A 21,981-nucleotide genomic window follows, 5' to 3' on the forward strand; every position below is an offset into this window, starting at 1 on the left:
CTTGAAAAAACATTAAACAAATTCTCATAATGCAAAGTTGCATCTGTGGAGAGAGAAAGCAGTTAATAATTCAGACCATTTCCAGCATCTGCAGATTTTTGCTTTTCAATAACCTCAAACAGAGTAACTTGAAGACAATAGAAATTTTGTATACCACGATAGTGCAACATTAACACAATCACCAAAGAAATGCATCTACCTACCTGTCATTATACAGTCAAATGAATCTACCTGGCACACAGAACTACCTAGGTGCAAAGCGTGTTTGGATTTGGATTCGACTGCAGTGATCCAAGACAATTAGACTTGCAATGAGAGGATCCCTAGAGTTGGTACAGTGTACCTGTGACTAACAAGGTCACTACCATGAACTTTTCATGCACAGGAGTCAACAGAAGATTTATATTTAAAAATTGAATGATACTAGCTGTCATCTAGCCATCACCAAGGAATTTGGGATCCAAGCCCAGAGTTTGTTAATGGAAGGGCTTTTATCAGAGTTTCTACCAAAATAGTTTCTGGTGACAGTATTGGGGAATGATCTTCACAAGAAAGGTGATGCAACACTCATTCTTTCACCTCATCCCTTCCCGTCATACTGGGACCCAGTTTTTCATTTAAGGTGAGGCAGTGTTTTGCCTGCGCTTCTTCCAACCTTGTGTGCTCCATTCAGTGTTCAAAATGTGGCCTCCTCTACATTGGAGAAACTAAACACAGATTGGTGTTCAATCTGCAGGAGTTACCCTCAGCTACCTGTGGCCTGTCACTTTAATTCACCATCCCATTGACTTTTCAGTCTGTGGCCTCCTGCAATGTTACAATGAGGCCCAATGCAAGTTTCAGAAACACCACCTTTTGGACTTGATATGGAATTCTCCAACTTTAGGTAATTCACACTTTGTACTAGAACTGGCAATTCCTGCTCATCTTCATTGTAGCCTAGTTCATTTTTAAAATGTAGTCTGGCCTGCTGGCCATGTTCCACAGCCTTCCTATTAGCTACATATTATACAAAGAAGCTTAATCTGATTTTAACTGCTACTTAACCACCACCAGTGATCATCTGGTTTCACCCTATTAAGGATATTCCCTTTATTCGATGCATCCCTCTCCCATCTTCTCCATCACCTAAAGTTACCTTGTTTTCTATCTTCCCAGTATTTTTAGTTTTTAAGTTCATGCACAAGAAAAGTTATAAAAGATCTAACCTGCTAAATGTTTCTAGCATTTTGTTTTTTTTATTTCATATTTCTAATAATGCAGTTATTTTGTTTTACCACTTTCAGGGAGATATTATATTGTGTGACTTTTCCCTCTTCCCTCCCCCCACATAGTTGCATTGAAAATTTAAACATTTAAATAAAGTATCAAAATATCATTTGTTTTGCTCAGGTTCAGAAAATCAGTCATCTTGGATACTAACCTATAATAGAGCCCATGTAGATCCGCTGCTTACATGGTTCAATAAATTATTTTTCTTTGGAAATTTCTAGAAAATTTGTTCCAATATTTAAATTGTTTTGTTGTGAGGCTCAACAGGCTCATTAAGCTGATCTACACAAGACTTAACAATTCTGAGTACCAAAGTACAATGCTATAACCTTTCACAAATTTTCTAATCTTGGCCAGTAGTTTCACTTGCCTTATACATAGGCAGTAAAGATAGGAAATATTTAACAGATCAGGCAGCATTTGGAGCGAGACAGCAAGCCAGCAATTCAGGTCAGTGACCTTTCAGCATTTCCAGTATGTTGTTTTTATTTATATTTCTGGTATTTGCAGGTTTTTATTTTGCATTTTGATTGCACAGACAAAGCAACTAGATTACAAACAATATGCTCTATAACAGAAATAGGGTTATCTTGGCAAATTTTAAACCATCAGCATTTGGTACCAAAGCTAAGAGAATGCAACTTTATACACAGTTGATCCAAAGCTACTCCTCTAATTTTCAGCAAAGTGTTCATGGGAATATCAGTAGGCCAAAATGGCTTCAAGACCACCCCTCCAATTATAAAAAAAAAGAAAAGAAAGCATAAGTTGCATTAAAAACAAATTCTTACCTGTAAATTAGATAGTACCATTAAAGCTATATTGGATGGTTTGAGGTAGGCTAATGAATGCAATGGGGGAAAATGTACAAAGCAAACCCAAAAATCTTTGAAACTTACATGGTCTAATTCTTTCATTAAAATTGGATCACAACACACAAGAACACAGTGATACAAATACTTAATTTAAATTGCATTAAGATTTACAACTGTGCAAAAGATGGGGAAAACTAGAGTTCATTAAACTTAATCTTGGTTTGTGGGTAGAGTTTTCATGTAAATAAAATAACTAGATAACAAGGTCAAAAAATTCTCCTCAAAGCATTATTTTACAAAATATAGATATAAAGAACTATCATACATTATACTTTCTACTTTCTCTTGCTATGTACTGTTACATTACCAGGTTTCTCTGGAATGCAGTTCTTACTTTTATTAGCTGGAGAAAACAATCATTTCAAATAGAAGCAGCATCAGGTTTTCATGATTAAGTACTTATCCCATCAGAATTTCAATTTGGTCTCTAGTTCTAAGCAACTTTTTAAAAAAATTATAGGAAGTTGCAAATACGTCATTCATTCTGAACTGAAAATGCATCTTTCCCATTAGTAATTGTTGATTCCAAGTGCAAAAGTAGCAATTCTGTATGCACTCCAAACACGAGAGATCCATTCCTGAGATTGCCAAGCACTTGCTGAATACAATTTGGAAGTTCCTTGCAAGCTTTTACATCTTCAGCATACTGCACCATCAGCTGGTCAGGAAAGGAATTAACCAGGTTCTCAAACCTACTCTTACCTAGAATTTGAACCTTGTTCAGAGATTCGTCATTCATAACATGACGGATTAAGGGCAAGTTATGATTTTCAATATAGCTTTTTAGTAACATAGACCAGAGGTAAGCACCAGATTCAAATTCAGTAGGATTGATGTCATTCTTAAAATTTCCAAACAGCCCTGTATTCTCCTCCTTTTCAACCTCATTAACGACAAAAGTATCTTCTTTCATCTTTGGAGAATTGATACAATTTAAGGGCCTTCTTCCAAGACAGTCTTGTTGTAATGAAACAGCCCCTGTAAGAACAATTGCAGATTAATAATGACACCTATACAAGTGAACTGAAACAAGTTTTCTTTGCACCTTTGGGGCACATCTGTAACTACTTTAGGCAATAACTTTGCTGACCTAATTAACTTGCACCTGATCACTTTGCAGAAAATGCCCATACACATCATGCTCAATAAAAGATGTATTTGGATTCATTCACTTGCTCCTAAATGTTTCTTTCAATTTAAAAGATTTTTCCTCCCACTGTATTAAAATATTAAGGTAATCTTATTTCAGTTTTACAGTGACTGTCCTAAAAATTAAAAAAGTCCTACACAATGGTCTTCCAAACAATTCTATATGAACAAAAAAGTGTGGGGATGAACCCTGAAATTATAGGTCAGTTTAATCTCATTGGTAGAGAAAGTATTAGAAATATGTCAAGGGCAGAATTGGCACACACTTGGATAAGCATGGATCGATTAGGGAAAACCAGCATGGAGCCAAAATTGTTACATCAAAAAGCAGAGAGTAAATGAGAGAAATGCAGTTGATATGAGAGGCTTAACAGTTTAGGTCTGTAGTTTATAAAAATGAGGGATGACCTTATTCAAACACACAAGATCCTAAGGGGGCCTAACAGGCTAGCTGTTGAGATGTTTTCTCTAGTTGGAGTGTCTTGAATAAACTTGTGTAATGATTAGGGGCCAGTCATTTCAAACAGAGGCATGTAGAAATTTCTTTTCCCAGAGGCTGGTGAATCCCTAGAATTCAGAAAGATGGAGGCTAGATCTTTAGAAGCATTTAAGGTGGAAGTAGATACATTTTTTGGAAGACCAGGGAAAATGGGAGAGGAGTTGAAGCCAGTGTAGATCAGCCATGATCATACTGAATGGCAGAGCAAGCCTGAGAGACCAGGTGGCATATTCCCGTCCTATTTTCTTGTGCTCTTGTACAAGAGAACTCAAGAACAGTGATCATGAGCATAGTTCATTGGAAGTATTATGGTAGATTGAGTTAGTGGTCAAAGAAAAACACTTCATAAACAGATATATAGAGTTCAAGAAAAAAAAAGTCACTATAAACCTTTGTAATAGTTTAGTGGCCAAACCAGGTTTATGTCCTCACTTTGGGGAACTGGTGTAGGCTTTGTAAAGACTGAGAAGAGATTTACTAGAATAATTCCAGAGATGAGGGGCTCTAACTACATGGAGAAACTGGAGACATTGAGTCAGAGAAGGCAAGGAGGGATCTGATAGAGGCATTTAAAAATCATGCAGGGTCCCAGAAAGTTTAGATAGTAACTGTTCCCTTGGAGGAAGGGTCAGGAACAACATAAAGGCAGCAATTGGCAAATGAATCGAAGAAGTGGGATGCTGGGAAAATTTATTACAAAACAAGTAAATGCACTGCCAAGGATTGTGGTCGAGGCAAATTCAACTGTGGCATTCAAATGGGGGCTGGTTAAGTAAAGCAAGTAAATGGCTACAGGGAAGTGGGGCCAGCTGGATTGCTCTTTGGTATTGGTATATTATTGTCACTTGTACCAGAGGTACAGTGAAAAAACTTGTCTTGCATACCATTCGTACAGATCAATTCATTACACAGTGCATCGAGGTAGTACAGGGTAAAAACTATAACAGAATACAGAGTAAAGTGTCACAGCTACAGGGAAGAACATTGCAGGTAGATAATAAAGGTGTAATGTCAAACAAGATAGATTGTGAGGTCAAAAGTCCATCTCATCATACAAGGGAACCGTTCAATCATCTTATCAGCATGGGACAGAAGCAGTCCTTGAGCCTGATGGTATGTGCCCTCAGGCTCCTGTATCTTCTACCTGATGGAAGAGGAGAGAAGAGAGAATGACCCGGGTGGATGGGGGTCTTTGATTATGCTGGCTGCTTCACCAAGGCAGTGAGAGGTATAGACAGAGCCCACAGAGGGGAGGCTGGTGTCTGTGATGCGCTGGGCTGTGTCAACAACTCTCTGCAGTTTCTTGCAGTCCTGGGCAGAGCAGTTGCCATACCAAGCCATGATACATCCAGATAGGATGCTTTCTATGGTGCATCAATAAAAGTTGGTGAGTGTCAAAGGGAACATGCCAAATTCCTTTAGCCTCCTGAGGAAGAAGAGGCACTGGTGAGCTTTCTTGGCCATGACATCTACGTGGTTGGACCAGGATAGGCTATTGGTGATGTTCACACCCAGGAACTTGAAGCTCTCAACCCTCTTGACCTCAGCACCATTGATTAGGACAGGTGCATGTACACCTCCCCCTTTCCTGAAATCAATGACCAACTCTTACTTTGCTGACATTGCACTGATTTGATTCAACTGGTCTTTTTCCATTCTGTAACTTCTCTGCAGTTCTGAACACATGCTAATAAAATTAGTGGCAGAACGTTTTAAATCGATGATTCAGTCATGACCATAGCCACAGTTCAAAGCTCAAAAATAGACCATTCTTTTGCACTTAGCAGGAGCAAAAGAAATAGTAGTTACAAGGTTAATAGTTCTTCAAGCCTGCTTCACTATTCAATAATCATGGATTATCCAATCATTGACCTCAATACTTTCCTCCCTGTTCTTTGAATTCCCCAAACCATTACATCCAAAAAATCTGTTTAGCCTTGAACAATGCCCCAGCAGCCATCACCCCCAGGATAGAGAATTCCTAAAATTTAAACATGAAATTCCTCCTCATTGAATAAAAGTTCACTTGCTTGAGACTCCAGAGCCCATGCCCCCTGGTTCTACATTAACCATTAGGGCAAACATCCTCAAATCACCCATCCTTTCAAGCCTCTTCAGAATCTTGTGTTTCAAGATCAGCTATCATTCTTCCAAGCTCTTCCACAGCCCTCATCTACTCAATCTTTCATCACAAGACAAATCCTTTATCCCAGAAATCAACCTGGTGATTCCCAAAATGAAAAGCAATTACATTGGTTTCTGGTCTAATTACTGTACAATACTGGAAAGTTAACCAGGCATTTCACATAGTCAATCCTACTTCTGGATCAGATACTCATGTAATGATGTCGTTCCTTTAGCAAAACTACTTAGAGCATTGCCAGGAGAAATTATATCATGATGCTGCTGAAGTCTATTCTGTCACCTGTCACTTGCCACTCATGGGCCAACAAGTTTTTCCTTGAGTGCTGAAGAGTTCAAAATAAATACACAATGTGAACAATTTCACTTTTTTTGAACAGGGACTAAAAGAAATACTTTAGAGTCCAATCTCCATTGAATAAGTGCTTTGAACATTTACATGGCTTGTCCAATAGGTTTCAGTGAACTAGGAATTTGGATGTCGAGGGAGGATGTGGCTGATTTTTTTTGTTTAATGTACATTTGTCAATGGGGAGATGTTGCTGCTATTGGGAAACTCCCATGATTGTAAAGAGACCAAAGAAATCAGATTATACAAAGTATGCTTGTGGCCAGGGAAACCCAATAAATAGTCATATCCCCTTAAAGATAAGAAAGTAGAATCAATATGGGTGGAAAGGAGATTAAAAGTACTGGTGGGAGAGGACTCCAAGGCCTGTAACATCAGAGAATTAAATAGCAGCAACAACAAAAAGCTCGTAAATAACAATAATATCACAGGGACTTTAATCTTCATAAATTGGAAAATCAAATAGACAATTCATTTAGAGAAAGGCTTACAGAAAGCAGGCTGATTTTTGCCACCATATCTTATGAACCCAATGATGAAAAAAGATTATTTTAGACCTTGTATAATGAGACAGGGTTAATTAGTAATCTCAGTAAGGAAATCTATTGGGAAAAAGGGTCACCACATGTATTCAGTTCAAGAGGGTGCAGCTCAGTCAAAACTGAGTTTTGAACTTTATTAATGCCAATTACTTAGATGCACCAATTATATAGGCGCAAGGGACAAGTAAACTGGGAAATTCAAAAAGGTTTATTTGAAGATAAATATTTCTTAATTTATGTATATTCCATAGAGTAAAAATAAAATCCATGGGGAAAGTGATTAGCTCATGGATAACCGAGGTGGTTAAGATTTAGGGAAGAGGCTTGCAATGCTGCCAAGAGCAGAAATGACCTTGAGAATTGAGAGTTTAAGAAAGCTACAGCACATGATAAATTGACTATGAAGGAAAAGATAGAATATTAAAGTAACTTAAAAATATTTTAAGAAATAAGAACATCTACAACTATACAAAAAGAATAGAACAGGAAATAAATGCAGGCTCCACAGAGACAATGACAGAAAAAAATATAATGGTGAATAAGGAAATGGTCGAGGCATTAAAAAGTAATTTTTATATAATTTTACAACGGAATCCAAAACACGACAGAAATAGTGGGCAACCAAGAATCCGATGAGAGAAAGTAACCGAATGTTGCTGAAGAACTGGGCAGATTACAGGAATTTAAAGTTGTAGCTGCAGAAACAATGAATACATTCATTCCAATCTTCCAAAATTCCCCTTGTTCTGACAATCCCAAAAATTGGAAGGTAGCAAATGCTGTTCAAGAAAGTTTAATTACTGGGAGGGGAAAATAGCTATTGATTTGTCAAAGGCTTTTTTTTTAAAAAAAAGAAAGTAACTGGAAGGATTGGATATGGTGAAAACTTTATTTTACGGCATTTTCAGCCAGAGGAGGAATTGATACCACCAGTTTATCAGCTTTAAATGAATGGCAATGCCATGGTATGTCTAGCCCTCAATGAACAACAAAAAGAAAAATACCCATACAAATGCAGATTACTCATTTCAACTTAAGAGGTATAAAATTTTAGCCCAAGACTACATATCTGGTGGTGAAAAGGAGACCTAAATTAGAAGTATTAGGCTAGTCAATGGGGAAAAGAAATATTAAAAAAAAGCCAAGCTGCCAGTCGGGTAACTTAGTCCAGCAATGTAATAATTCTTAAAGGTCATGCAACTGCTTTTCCTTAACTTTTGTTAAGCAACTGTCATGATCATTGAATAAATTGATGGTACAACTGTCAAACTGGTTTACATTTGAATCATTTTAAAATCTAACACTTCAGTTTAGAAGAATAAGTTGTCTTATTGAGATATGCAAGATTCTGAGGGGAACTGACATATTACATGCTGAGAAACTTTCCTTGGCTGGAGAATTTGAAATGAGGGAAAGACAGCCAAAGGCAAAGCTAAGAAGTTAGCTTTTAATGTTCAAGGTATGAAGAAACACTTATATACTATGGATTGTGAATTGTAGGAAATCTCTACCTTAGAGAGGTGTGGTGCTCAGTCATCAGGAATGTTCAAGGCAAAGATCTATAGATTTTGAGTGCTAAAGGGAGGCAATGGAGACTGAAGAGGTATAAATTAGCCATCTTATGAATGGCTCCAGTGAGTGTAAAGCCACATTTTACTCAAAATTTCTTAAAATCTTTCTACACAAATTTGTTCTAACAAACTCTACTTGTTCTGAATGCAGTGAGCTAGCAGTTACCAAATATAATGCTGGTTCTGCGCTATTCTTAACTTGGGGGTAAAAAGCAGGTGTACACAACAAGAGTACATGGACATGAGCCCCAGTCTCCAAGTGCAGCCAGAGCACCCCAGTCTGGTCTCCGGTCATAATGGACTGCTTTGTCATCAGATCAAGACCTGTCAAGTCCACGATTGCTGGGGTGTAATAGTTATTGTACATTTAAAAAAAACTTGCAACGTGAAGTTTGAGACCTGATGAATCAGCAATCTAAGGGACAGCTTCAACAGTGCCATATACTTGAATGTTACTCCAGGATCTCTGATGCTTGGAGTGAGACACAATGGGCCAGAGATGTCCAGCCCAAAGAACAAGGTAGTGGGTACATCTGGAAATGTAAACCAGAAAGGAATATCATCATGGTGCAAATTGACATGAAGACTGAGCTGTCCTAAACACGAGTGCCTGTGATTTCATTCCACAGCAAACCGTCCAGTTCGGTCCTTTGCCACCCCAACCAAAGTCAAAAAAGCAATATGCTCCCAAAAATTGCAACATGGATTCTGTCCATCTTGCAGTGCAGTAGATACAACCTTCACTGCATTTTTACTGAAGAGAAATAAAAGAAAGCAGCATTAACCACTATAAATGAGGTTCCTCCTGAGTGGTTCATATTTCATTGTGAATGTGTTATACAGGGACAGGTTGGCAGAAACACTTAGCATTCACAACAAAAGATTAGAGCCACTCTCTCATACTTTGGAATGAATTGATGACAGTTTGGATCTCAGCTTCTGTGCACATATGCAAGCATCTGTGTACTGCAATTCTACAAGTGACCAAGCTTGGAGTGACTTGAATTCCAGAGTGGACTTCACAAATGCCTTTGGTTCAATATCAAATTCTTCTAAAATTAGTCTCCAAATTATATCCGCACCTGACTCAACTCAGTGCAGAATAGCATTCAGAAAGGCTGCACCATGCCCCAACACTTTTTCCAATTTTTCCTCACCATACTACCACCAATAAAAGGTCCCTGCTGGAGTGGAGCTAACTTACATGACCAGTTGGAAACTGCTCAACCTATGTCACCTCCAGTTGTCAATTTATTTACCAAAGCACAACAGAATGGGCCTTACACTTAACATCTGCAAAATGACATCGTTTCTACAAACCTGCCCCTGCAGTACACTCTCTCCAACAATAGAAGATCCACAACAAGACTTTGGAAAATGTGGATCCCATCCTCAATCTCAGGAGCCATTTCTCAGTGAAAGGCAGAAAAAGCTGATACAATTCACTTTCACTTTCTGGCTGTCTGAGGAAAAGTCTGTTTGGAGATCAAGATCTCAAAAAGCACAAAGCTCATTGTTTTCTTGGCAATAGTGATCCCTATCCTCCAATACTCAGAGTCATGGACTACTTACAGCAGGTACTTCAAAATCCTCCAGATCAACTGGAAGGATAAGAACCAATGTCAGTGTCCTCTCTCAGGCCAACATCTCCAGCCGGAGGCCTTATCTATAATGTGGTCAGTTCCCATGGGCAGGCCACAGCATGCATATCACCAAAATAAATAGTCATTACTCCAAGCTCCATCACAAGCTCTAGGTGGACCAAGGAAATGGTTCAAGAATGTTCTCATAATAACCTTCAGAAAGTCCAGCATTCATACCAATTTATGGGAATCCCTGTCCCATGACTGGTCAAAATGGAAAAAGGAGCATTTAGATTGACATTGAGAATCTAGAGTCCACTCGTTACACTGGGCTTTTGTGCTGTCAAAGAAGCAAAAGGAAGCCACCACCTCCCAAATTACAACACTGCCCAGTCAAACGTTTCCAATCAATCAGTCCCAGATCAGCCTCAACCATCTCAGAACTGACGAACACAAATGAATCATCTTTTTAAAATCTTGCCAGCTTTCTTCACTTTAACAGGTTCATTTTCTGTAAAATTATAGAATTTGCAAAGTGAGCCCAATGTATACAAATAGGAAGCCACAATAGTTTGCAAATTGCTGATGTGATTTTCTGATGATTCATTCCTTAACTTTTCCTTGTTACTAATAGGCCTAGTCACCCTATTTGAATGTGGGAACTACATTTGTTTATTCACAAAGGTCAAATCCTGAATTTCAGTGTTACTCAAAATTCTGATTATCTAAATTATTGTATTTAAATGTTGGACTACTAAAATTAAGAAAAGCCATCAACTTGGACCAGAATCAAAAGTGCCAATGCACACAAGTTGGCCTCACCACCGTAAATTGACAAACTAAAGAGCATCTTGGAATGCCAGAAAAGACCAATATTTACAAGTGTTCGAAGATGAATATACTATACAAAGAAAGACTTTACCAACATAGGATTTTATTGAAAAAGTAATCAGCATTTCTATATCCTTTTCCTGCAAGGCCACAAGATGTAATGAGCTATGATCATTAAGACACCAAAATACATAAATCTAGAAAAGAATAGTAGTCACATAGTTAGTACTTACTAAGTTGTCTTTAATTATTAATTGTATGGGCTGAAAGAATTCAAAAATTTCTGCATGAGTAGCAGCAAAATAGTACAAAATGTACTACAAATTCATTGACAAAAGTTAACAGAACCAGTTTTAGTTAAAGGTAGTATCAAAACCTGAAAGTATAAAAAGTTAAAAGTAGATTATGTATTCTGCATAGCTGCCAGCAGAACAAGTTCAAGGCAAAAGAAATAGCTCATGTCTTTTTAAAATGGTAAAATACAGATTATGTATTTTCCAAACTGAAAAGCAGGATTATGATATTGTCTCTCATCATTGAAACCAATTGAAATAAGCTTTGATATTGGTTTGTTGTTCGCTAGCTGCCCAACTTTTAAATAAATTTGTAAAATGCACTTGTGGAATTTAATGTAGGGTTTCTATGACCAAAGGGCAAATCCATAATAAAGCAAACAGGTGAGTTAGCAAAGCATTCACATTAAAAACACACTTGCAAGAAAATAACAAGTTAAAACAACCAAGAGGGGGCAGGAGAGTACCTTAGATTCAAAAAATGCTTAAAATCAAAGTCAATACAGCTTTAACACTGAGGTTGTTAGATCTGGAAGATATCAAGGGAGCTCTCTAAACAAGTGAAAGGGCTTACTATGGTGTATTTCCCTAGAGTATTATGCCCTAACTGCATATAACACTTCAATGTGCTATTGCATTATTTGATAGAACTGTATATAGTATAAACCAAGCTTAGTAGGAGGTAATTGAAGAATACAACAGGTTTGTTATTACTCACCACACATAGTAGGATCAAAAATGTGTGGAACAACTGCTAATAAAAACAAATAATCTGGATTTTGCCAGCATTTGTCAAAAGTGCTGGTAAATTTCAGGACTCCCAAATAAATGTAGAAGTCCCAAACTATTTGGCCAAGCTTCACTTTTCACTTCCTGGTTGCACTCTTTGTCATTGGCTCGAAGAGTCCAGAGTCAGGCACCACAGCTGGATCTTGCTGGGGAAAGCTGCCTGTGGGGGGGGGGGGGGGGGGGGGGGGGGGGGGGGGGGGGGGGGGGGGGGGGGGGGGGGGGGGGGGGGGGGGGGGGGGGGGGGGGGGGGGGGGGGGGGGGGGGGGGGGGGGGGGGGGGGGGGGGGGGGGGGGGGGGGGGGGGGGGGGGGGGTGGTGCAGAAAAAGCTGCCTGTAGGGAATAAGTTGTCCCCATGTTTCCACTGTCAGTGGCATATGACTTCACAGCAAAAGGGTTAATTTGCAATAGTGTCACACAAGTGATCATCTATCCAACTGAAAATCTTAAGTTATACTTTGTAATTATAAGCATTAAACAAATACAAATGTTGAAAAGCATGTGCTTAGTGCAGAATGCTCAAAAACTAATCTACTGCAATTATTTGGTTTTCATAGCGTCATGAGTCATACAGCATGGAAACAGATCTTTGCAGCCCACCATCAGACACCCATTTACACTAATCTCAATTTGTTCTCCCACATTTCCATTAAATGCTCCCAGATTCTGTAACTCACACCCACACGCCGTCAGCAATTTACCATGGCCAATTAACCTACCAACCTGCACGTTCCCCAGATATGGAAGAAAACTGGAGCATCTGGAGGAAACCTACATGTCACAGGGAGAAAATGCAGACCCTACACAGATAGCACTGGAGGTCAGGATTGAATTCAGATCACTGGAGAATTCTACCTTGTTTTGCATTTCAGCTATTTTAAATAGAAACAAAGTTATCCTTCCAAAATCTCCATTCACCCATACTATCAACTTAAGAAAATGCTAGACAACTGGAAACATGTAATATCCTCTGTATTTCCCACCCTTCAATGTCTGACCTGCATTATACACAAAATTAATTCACTGAATTTCCAGCATTTACTATCAGGAACAAAATGAAATCATTAGTTATCCATTCTGTTATAAGACCACTATCATCCCAGTACTGAAGAAAAGGTAACATGCCTCAATGACTACCAACCAGTGGCTCTGACATCCACCAACATGAAGTGCTTTGAGAGGTTGGTCATGGCATGCAACTCCAGCCTCCCAGACAACCTGGACCCATTGCAATTCGCCTATTGCTGAAACAGGTCTACAGCAGATGCCATCTCCCTGGCCCTACACTCAGCTCTGGAGCATCTGGACAGTAAAGACACCTACATTAGACTATTGTTTATTGACTACAGCTCTGCCTTCAATGCAATAATCCCAAGCAAGCTTATCACTAAACTCCAAAACCTAGGACTCAACACCTCCCTCTGTAACTGGATCCTTGACTTTCAAACAAACAGACCGCCATCAGTGAGGATAGGCAGCAATACCTCCGGCACGATTATTCTCAACACTGGTACCCCACAAGGCTGCATCCTCAGCCCTCTACTCTACTCCCTATCAACTCACAACTGTGTGGCCAGATTCTGCTCTAACTCCACCTACAAGTTTGCAGATGATACCACTGCTGTAGGCCGTATCTCAAACAGCGATGAGTCAGAGTACAGGAAGGAAAGAGAACTTAGTGGAATGGTGTCATGACAACAACCTTTCCCTCAATGTCAACAAAAGAGCTGGTCATTGACTTCAGGAAAGGGGGCAGTGTACATGCACCTGTCTACATCAATGGTGCCGAGGTCGACAGGGTTGACAGCTCCAAGTTCCTGGGAGTGAACACCACCAACAGCCTGTCCTGGTCAAATCACATAGATGCCACGGCCAAGAAAGCTCAACAGCGCCTCTACTTCCTCAGGAGGCTAAAGAAATTTGGTTTGTCCCCTTTGACTCTCACCAACTTTTACAGATGCACCATAGGAAGCATCCTATCTGGATGTATCACGGTTCGGTTTGGCAACTGCTCTGCCCAGGACCGCAAGAAACTGCAGAGAGTTGTGGACACAGCCCAGCACATCACGGACACCAGCCTCCCCTCCTTGGACTCTGATTTATGCTGGCTGCTACACCAAGACAACGAGAGGTAAAGACAAAGACCCCACCCACCTGGGACATTCTCTCTTCTCTCCTCTTCCATCGGGTAGAAGATAACAGGAGCCTGAGGGCATGTACCACCAGACGAGGACAGCTTCTACCCCACAGTGATAAGACTATTGAACGGTTCCCTTATACAATGAGATGGACTATGACCTCATGATCTACCTTGTTGTGACCTTGCACCTTATTGCACTGCACTTTCTTTGTAGCTGTGACACTTTACTCTGTACTGTTATTGTTTTTACCTGTACTACATCAATGCACTCTGTACTAACTCAATGTAATTGCACTGTGTAATGAATTGACCTGTACGATCAGTATGTAAGACAAGTTTTTCCACTGTACCTCGGTACAAGTGACAATAATAAACCTATACAATAGGTACATTTGTATCCCTTGTTCAAGTACCCTGGACCTTGCACATGTTTGACTTCCCTTCACTTTTCAATCACTGAGCTAGAGATAAATTGGGATCAGCTCACTAGTACGAGACCATCACAGCATGACCATGGTTATGGAAGTTAAAATATAGTTTGGAAATGTGATCTTCAATTCCTTTGCCCCTTGAGTTCACAGCTTACATTGAAAGCTGTGGACTATTTTTGTTTTTAAAAAAAATGGGAGGCATGACCCATAATAGTAAATGTCAAAGTTCCCAATTTGCAGCAGGTATGCTCAAGTTTAGGACTGAATACCAGCAGTTCTCTTTGGAACTCAGTCACAACCATAATGATAACTTAGATGTAGCTAGAAATATGGATTGGTTCTGTTGAAAGTGGCTTTTGACCAATACAAAAGTCATATTTAAAAGCAAACATTTATAATTACCAATATTGCACAAAACTTTTACCACCCAGGGCACAGTGCAGCTGATTGCTAACAAAATAGTTAAAATTAGCCCGGAGGTTCCTTCATGACTTTTGTAACAGCCAAGTCACAAGATCAAACTGATGACAAATCACTGAATGCTACTACATGATTTGTCTATGTACAAGAAAAAATGCAGACCATTAAAATATTAAAACCCACCCCCTCCAAAAAAATAGATTAATCACATTTGTAGTCAGTGAAGCCATTTTTGTCCTTTGGAAGTAATTAATTGATTATAAAATGAGTCATGGGAAGACTCAAGTATGCAAGATCCCTATAAGCATGATGTACTTCAAGCCAATTTCATTTTTGCAATATGTGATATGCAATTCCAGTCATTAGACCAAATATCATTTTGTATTATTCTTTAATACCATTTGAAATGGAAAGACTACCACTTTGTTGGCTGGGTATTGTGATAGCCTACCTCCAAGTCAGGTGAAAAGAACTGCTTGTAATTTTGGAACTGCTGTACTGAAGAGGTGCCAAACTTGCTATTCAGACAAAGATTCTACAGAACAATTCAGTGGCCAAGTGACTTTTCCCTAACATTCTGACCAGCACACACTCTGAACAATAATATTAAAATTGAATACTAGTTAATTATTTCATTACTATTAGTGTAGCCTTACTAAACAAACTGGATGCTGCTTTCCTTTATAACAACAGACAAAACTTAAATGGATCTAAAATAGACATTCAAATCAAACATTTCTAATTACCAATAACGTTTATCATCACCGACTTATACAACGTGAAACTTGTTGGTTTTGTGGCAGCAGTACAGTGCAAAGACAAATTACAAAAATAAATAAGTAGTGCAAAAAAAAAGATAACACTGGGATGGTAGGTTGGGAACAGGAGAGGGGTGGGGTCAGGAAGAAAGGGGTTCAGTGAATAAGAAATACTTCCATGATCCTTGCTGAAAAGAAGCTTATACATGGTATCTGGGCAATGTTATAAATTGCTGAAGAAGGTAGGAATTAATGCAGTGGATGGCATGCTCAGAGCGGAGCAGCTAATAATGTTGCGGCCTCAGCTCCAACCACCAGTGTTCATTTTGACCCCCACTGCTGTCTATATGGAGTTTGCACATTCTCCTTCTGACCACATGAGTTTCGCCTTCATGCTTCACTTTCCTCCCACATCTAACTGATATGCAGCATGGCAATTGAACTGGCACTATAAATTGCTCAATGTGTGGGTGAATGGTAGAATCTGGGAGGAGAGGGGCTTGGAGAAATTGTGTGAATATGGGGAGAACAGGTTAAAAGGGAAAATTAGTGGGGAAATGGTATTGTTCTGTGAGATGGCCTCCCATGTTTAAGGAAATATACAACTAAATGAACAGCTTTGTACAGAATATCATTGTACTGCCTAATTAGAACTATACAAATCCAGTGAAGTGAAAATATATTTTTTGACTTGTAGATGGTAAAAAAGCTTTGATAATCAGTTCAATCAATTACATCAAAATACCAAACTTATGCCTTGCTTTCATGGTCACAAGGTTTATACAGTGAATCAAGTTTCTAGTTGATGATTGGCTTTTGGTGTCAAAAGCAGGCAAGGCAGGCCAAAAGGCATCCTTGAGTATCCTGCATTAAGGCTCATTCCTAATCCTCACGGCCTGGATGGACCCAGCAGTCGAGCATCAGAAGCTAAAGATAAGCTTCCAAACTCTGAACAGCATAAGTAATGAGACAATGTGCTATGGCAACCAGAGAATTTAATTAAAAGCTGGTCTTAGTTTATAGTAACCAAGAAACTTATTTATTTTGGACTTCAGGGAAAGAAATTTGCTACCCTTATCCTTTCTGGTCTAATTGCGATTCCAGGCCCAATGTGATTGACCCTTAACTGCCTCCACAGATTGGGGTAATTTGGATTGGACAATGAATTCTGCAAAGAAAAAAGTAACACGATGGATTACTTCAATTTTAGTTACAAAAAGTCGTTTTGACAAAAGCAAGCATGCACTTGATTAGATCTAGCCAAGTTACTTCAGTCAAAGTTTTAGCAATAGTCTGTTCAACATCCTGAAACAACTTACACACAAAAAAAATTCTTCCAAGAAACCAAAATGGCATGCTTTCTTTTAAAAAAACTGAATATTACATAAATCATGAGTGCTTAACCAATGTTTCTTACAACTTCAACCTTAGTACTTTCCTTAAAATTTTGTGCATTCAAGATTGTTACATTACAAACTTGAAGATTCAGTGCTCATAGTCATGCGAGTTGCAAGATAAAGCTTGTAACAAAATTAAATAATTTAAAATCTTCTCAGAATGTCTATTAATAACAATTCAGTTGCTTGATTGATACAGTTTATTTATTTTCAATTCCTTCATTTGTACCTTCTCCTAATTTTGTATTTGTAATGCTTTGAGAATGTGCTATTGCAACCAACCAAATGCATGATAAAGTTGGCAAGAACACCTGCTAGATTCAAGATAATTAAGCAAATGGAAAAAAAATCAACCCTCATTATAATTTTAAAATTTTGAATAGCCAGCATAGGAAGCTTGGGAACATCGCTGCCGAAATAGTCAAATAGTCAGATTATGAAGGTCAATCCCAGTACATCAAATGACCTGCTTCTCCATGTTAAAACAATTAAAATTCTCCATTTAATTTAATATCCAAATTGGCCCAATTCACCCTTCAGATTAACAATGTGGAATAAAAAAAACCTTTGTTATAGCAACAGGGTACACATAAAACCTTTAGAAGTTAGAAAAGATAAATAATTAGGCTATATCATGAACAATTTTTGTATTGGTGGCAATATTTGTTTATATACCCAGTGATACAGCTGTTTTGAAGTGATAAAGATGCAATTATGTTATTCTCATTTGCCATCTCTTCAACAGTTTTCCCCTTCAAGTACATACTCTATTCCTATGAAAGATACAACTGAACCATCTTGACAGATATATTAAATAGTCATAGAGTACTACAGCACAGAAACAGGCCCTTCGGCCCATCTAGTCCATGCTGACCTGATCTTCTGCCTAGTCACATCTACCTGCACCCAAACCATATCCCTCCAAACCCCTCCCATCCATGTACCTATCCAAACCTCTCTTAAACATTACAATTGAACCTGCATCCACCACTTCTGCTGGCAGCTTGTTCCACACTTGCACTACCCTCTGTGTGAAGTAGTTCCCCCCCCAGGTTCCCCTTAAATATTTCACCTTTCACCCTAAACTTATGTCCTCTAGTTCTCGTCTCACCCAACCGGGGGGGGGGGGGGGGGGGGGGGGGGGTAAGAAGGGTGCATGCATTCACCCTATCTATATCCTTTGTAATTTTGTATACCTCTAAGATCTCCCTTCATTCTCCTGTGCTCCAGGGAATAAAGTCCTAACCTATTCATCCTTTCCCTACAACTCGGGGTCCTCAAGTCCCTGCAACATCCTTTTAAATTTCTCTGCACTCCTTCAAGTGTATTGATATATCTTTCCTGTAGATAGGTGACCAGAACTGCACACAATACTCCAAATTTGGCCTCACCAATGTATTGTACAACTTCAACATAACATCCCAATTCCTGTACTCAATACCCTGATTTATGAAGGCCAAAGTGCCAAAAGCTCTCTTTACAAGCCTATCTACCCATGATGCCACTTTCAAGGAACTATGGCTCTGTATGTCCAGGTCCCTTTGTTCTACTTCACATCTCAGAGCCCTACCTTTCACTGTGCAAGTCTACCCTGGTTTTTCCTCCCAAAGTGCATCACCTCACATTGGTCTGCATTAAATTCCATCTGTCATTTTTCAGCCCATTTTCCCTGCTGGTCCAGATCACTTTGCAAGCTTTGATAGCCTTCCTCGCTGTACACTATGCCCCCAATCTTGGTGTCATCTACAAATTTGCTGATCCAGTTCACCACATCATCATCCAAATCATTAACATAGATGATAAATAACAACAGACCCAGCACTGATCCCTGTGGCACACCACTAGTCACAGGCCTCTAGTCAGAGAGACAACCATCTACTACCACTCTCTGGGTTCTCCCACTAAGCCAATGTTGAATCCAATTGACTACCTCATCCTGAATGCCAAGCAACTTAACCTTCAGGAGCAGCCTCCCAAGTCGGATTTTGTCAAAAGCCTTGCTAAAGTCCATGTAGATAATGTGCCTTTCCCTCATTGACCTTCTTGGTCACCTCCTCAAAGAACTCTAAGATTGGTTAGACATGACCTACCACGCACAAAGCCACGTTGACTATCCCTAATCAGGCCCTGTTTATCCAAATACTTATGTCCTGTCCCGTCCCTTAGAACACCTTCCAATAATTTGCCCACTACTAACATCAGGCTGACCAGCCTATTATTTCCCGGCTTATTCTCAGAGTCTTTCTTGAACAACGGAACATTAGCCATCCTCCAGCACCTCACCTGCGGCTACAGGCGTTTTAAATATTTCTGCCAGTAGCCCTGCAATTTCTGCACTAGCCTCCCACAAGGTCCAAAGGGACACATTGTCTGGTCCTGGGAATTTATCTATCTTCATTCACCTCAAGACAACCAGCACCTCCTCTTCCATAATCCAGATACAGTCCAGGACTTCACTATTCTTTTGCCTTAGTTCTTATAGTCTCTGTGTCTTTCTCCAGAGTAAATATGGATGCAAAAAATCATTTAAGATCTCCCCCCATCTCTTCTGGCTCCATGCATAGATGACCATGCTGATCTTCAAGAGGACCAATTTTGTCCCTTGCTACCCTTTTGGTCTTAATATAGCCACAGAAACTGTTGGGATTCTTTCATCCAGTCTGCCAGAGCAACCTCACGTCGTCCTGATTTCTCTTAAATATTTTCTTGTATTTCTTATTCTCCTCAAGTGCCTCATTTGATCCTAACTGCCCACACCTGATATGCACCTCCTTTTAATATCCTTCCATAATCAAGGTTCCCTAAATCTGTTAGCCTTGCCTTTTATGTAGGAACATACGGATTCTGTACTCAGTATTCCACTTTTGAAAGCCTCCCACTTACCAAGCACCTCTTTGCCAGAAAACAGCCTATCCCAATCCAGATCCCTTCTTGAGCCATCAAAATTGGCCTTACTCCGATTTAGAATCTCAACAGGAGGACCAGACCAGTATTCCTGAAATACAAAACTTTCCTTTGTGCCGCCCCTTAGTTCATTGCCAATGATCCCAAATTTGTGTCCTCTGGCTCTCACTTCTTTTGCCAAAGGGAAGTTTCCTTATTTTGTCTAGACCCTTTATGATTTGTATATATGAATAATCACCAAAGTTTGCTAAAATTAACACTCAGGTCTATTTGTGGAAGTGGAGTGTCTTTCTTAGAAAGATTCCAATAAACCTTTTCAGTATCCCCTACAAAAATAGTCATATTCTTCCCAAGATGGGATGCCTAGAACTGGACAAAAGCTAATGAAGGTTTAAAAAGGTATATGCACGTACACATGCAGAGATCTGTATTCCAACAGCTCTTTTTTAATTATATCATTTAGACAAAATATAGCTGTGATTCCCACAGAACTAAATTTATAGTTGAACAATTCTTACCTTTCATTTTATTGGATCCAGTTTTAGTTTCCTTAACTTCCAGGCAATTAACCCTCTTTGCTGATAATGGAAGATGTGTCTTCCTAATACAAAAAAAAGGAAAATTTTTTTCTACAAGTCCAGTTTAATATACAATTTTATTTCAGATTTCTAAACTGCAAGTTCACTGACATTTAATATACCAGTCCAGTAGCGGCATTGAACAATTCATAACAATGAATTTTATTTGGCTGCAAAATGAATTGTAAACATAGGCTCCTTGGATGGAGGTTGCTAAAGCATTATGTGACAAGAATGCATGAGGTGGGAAAATTTGGAATGGCAGACCTCGTAGCCAAACATATTCAGATCCATATATGGACTACCAATTACCCATTGTGAGAGAATGAATAGCTCATCTTTTTTCACCTTTTGTACAGAGAACTAAAAGAAATCTTGAAGATTAAGCACAGTAGCTACTGTTTTCACTGATGGGAAGAATATTTAATAGCTATCAGCACAATATAATCAGCAAGAAACCTTCACCCCACAAGAATGATGAACATGGAACTTGTTGTCAAAGGTTTTAGAGGTAGAGCATAGGGCACAAAGAAAACTAGATGAGCTTACAAGAGGAGGGCTATGGTGATAGCGAGAATGAAAGACATGATGGGACTATAAATGGTGGCACACATTGGCTGGACTAAATACTTTGACTTCATGTTGTTAATAGCACCATGCACCAGGTTGAAAGTAAACAATGGTTATTTAACCTATTGCTGCTAGCATCTGAGTGTGTAGGTCAATACAGGTTTGAGCTTGCTAATGGATTCCTTCCATTTGGCAACACTGGGTTAGCTGGCAGTGAATCCATTGGAAAATCCCCAGCATAACTGAACAAAGCAATTTCTTAATCTGAATTTATCAGGCATATTCATATCACCTGTGTACATCAGGTTTCAACAATGCTCAACAAATGAAGGAAGTTAAGTAAAAGCAGCAAAACAAAAAGAAATAGATTAGCAAGGGCAGACAGTAATGGGGATGGGAAAGCTTCAGGCAGGAGGGCAATAGGGATACAGCAGGGAAAGAAGTCTATGGGTTTGCTCAGGGTCATGTCAAGTCCCCCCAGATACCAGCTTCAGGAGGCACATGTACTGGCCCAAACTGGAAACTGATCACAGCAGCAGCATAATTGTACAAGTATATTTAAAGCAATTAACATTGCTGGTAGATGAATTTTGCTTCTTTCACTGCAGATGTTGTCTGATTTGAGAGTTACCAACATTTTTATTTCAGATCCTGTAGTTTTTGTTTTGCTTTTTCCAAACTCAATTGTACCTTGTGTGATGGATTCCAGCCCATTAGATCTAAACTCAACAGAAATCAGCATGTAGTATATTATGCATGGCAGATGAAAATAAGCAGTTTTTCCCTTTTGTTACTCGCATACTTCTCATGGAATTAATCTTAATTGGGAAGATGCTATTTTACAGTTTAAGCCGATATCACCACAAACAAGATTTTATTTTGATGAATTAC

At 39.1% G+C, this 21,981-nt stretch overlaps 1 protein-coding gene across 4 annotated transcripts in view; it reads right to left on the reverse strand.

The window, feature by feature from the left end:
- Nucleotides 1–1,426: 1,426 nt before the first annotated feature.
- LOC127572743 (SMC5-SMC6 complex localization factor protein 1-like) overlaps nucleotides 1,427–21,981 on the reverse strand; it is a 28,964-nt gene continuing 8,409 nt past the window's right edge. For 2 of the 4 annotated variants that reach the window (XM_052020330.1, XM_052020329.1), the window contains exons 6-7: nucleotides 20,461–20,543; nucleotides 1,427–3,125 (exon numbers count right to left, since the gene is read on the reverse strand). In XM_052020330.1, the coding sequence (XP_051876290.1) occupies nucleotides 2,623–3,125; nucleotides 20,461–20,543 (586 nt within the window). In that variant the 3' untranslated portion in view covers nucleotides 1,427–2,622. The remainder of the gene's footprint in view (nucleotides 3,126–20,460; nucleotides 20,544–21,981) is intronic. The other 2 variants (XM_052020332.1, XM_052020331.1) reach the window with 1 other exon arrangement.

The sequence above is a fragment of the Pristis pectinata genome, chromosome 7 (assembly GCF_009764475.1).
Source record: "Pristis pectinata isolate sPriPec2 chromosome 7, sPriPec2.1.pri, whole genome shotgun sequence".
NCBI classification, from domain to species: domain Eukaryota; kingdom Metazoa; phylum Chordata; class Chondrichthyes; order Rhinopristiformes; family Pristidae; genus Pristis; species Pristis pectinata.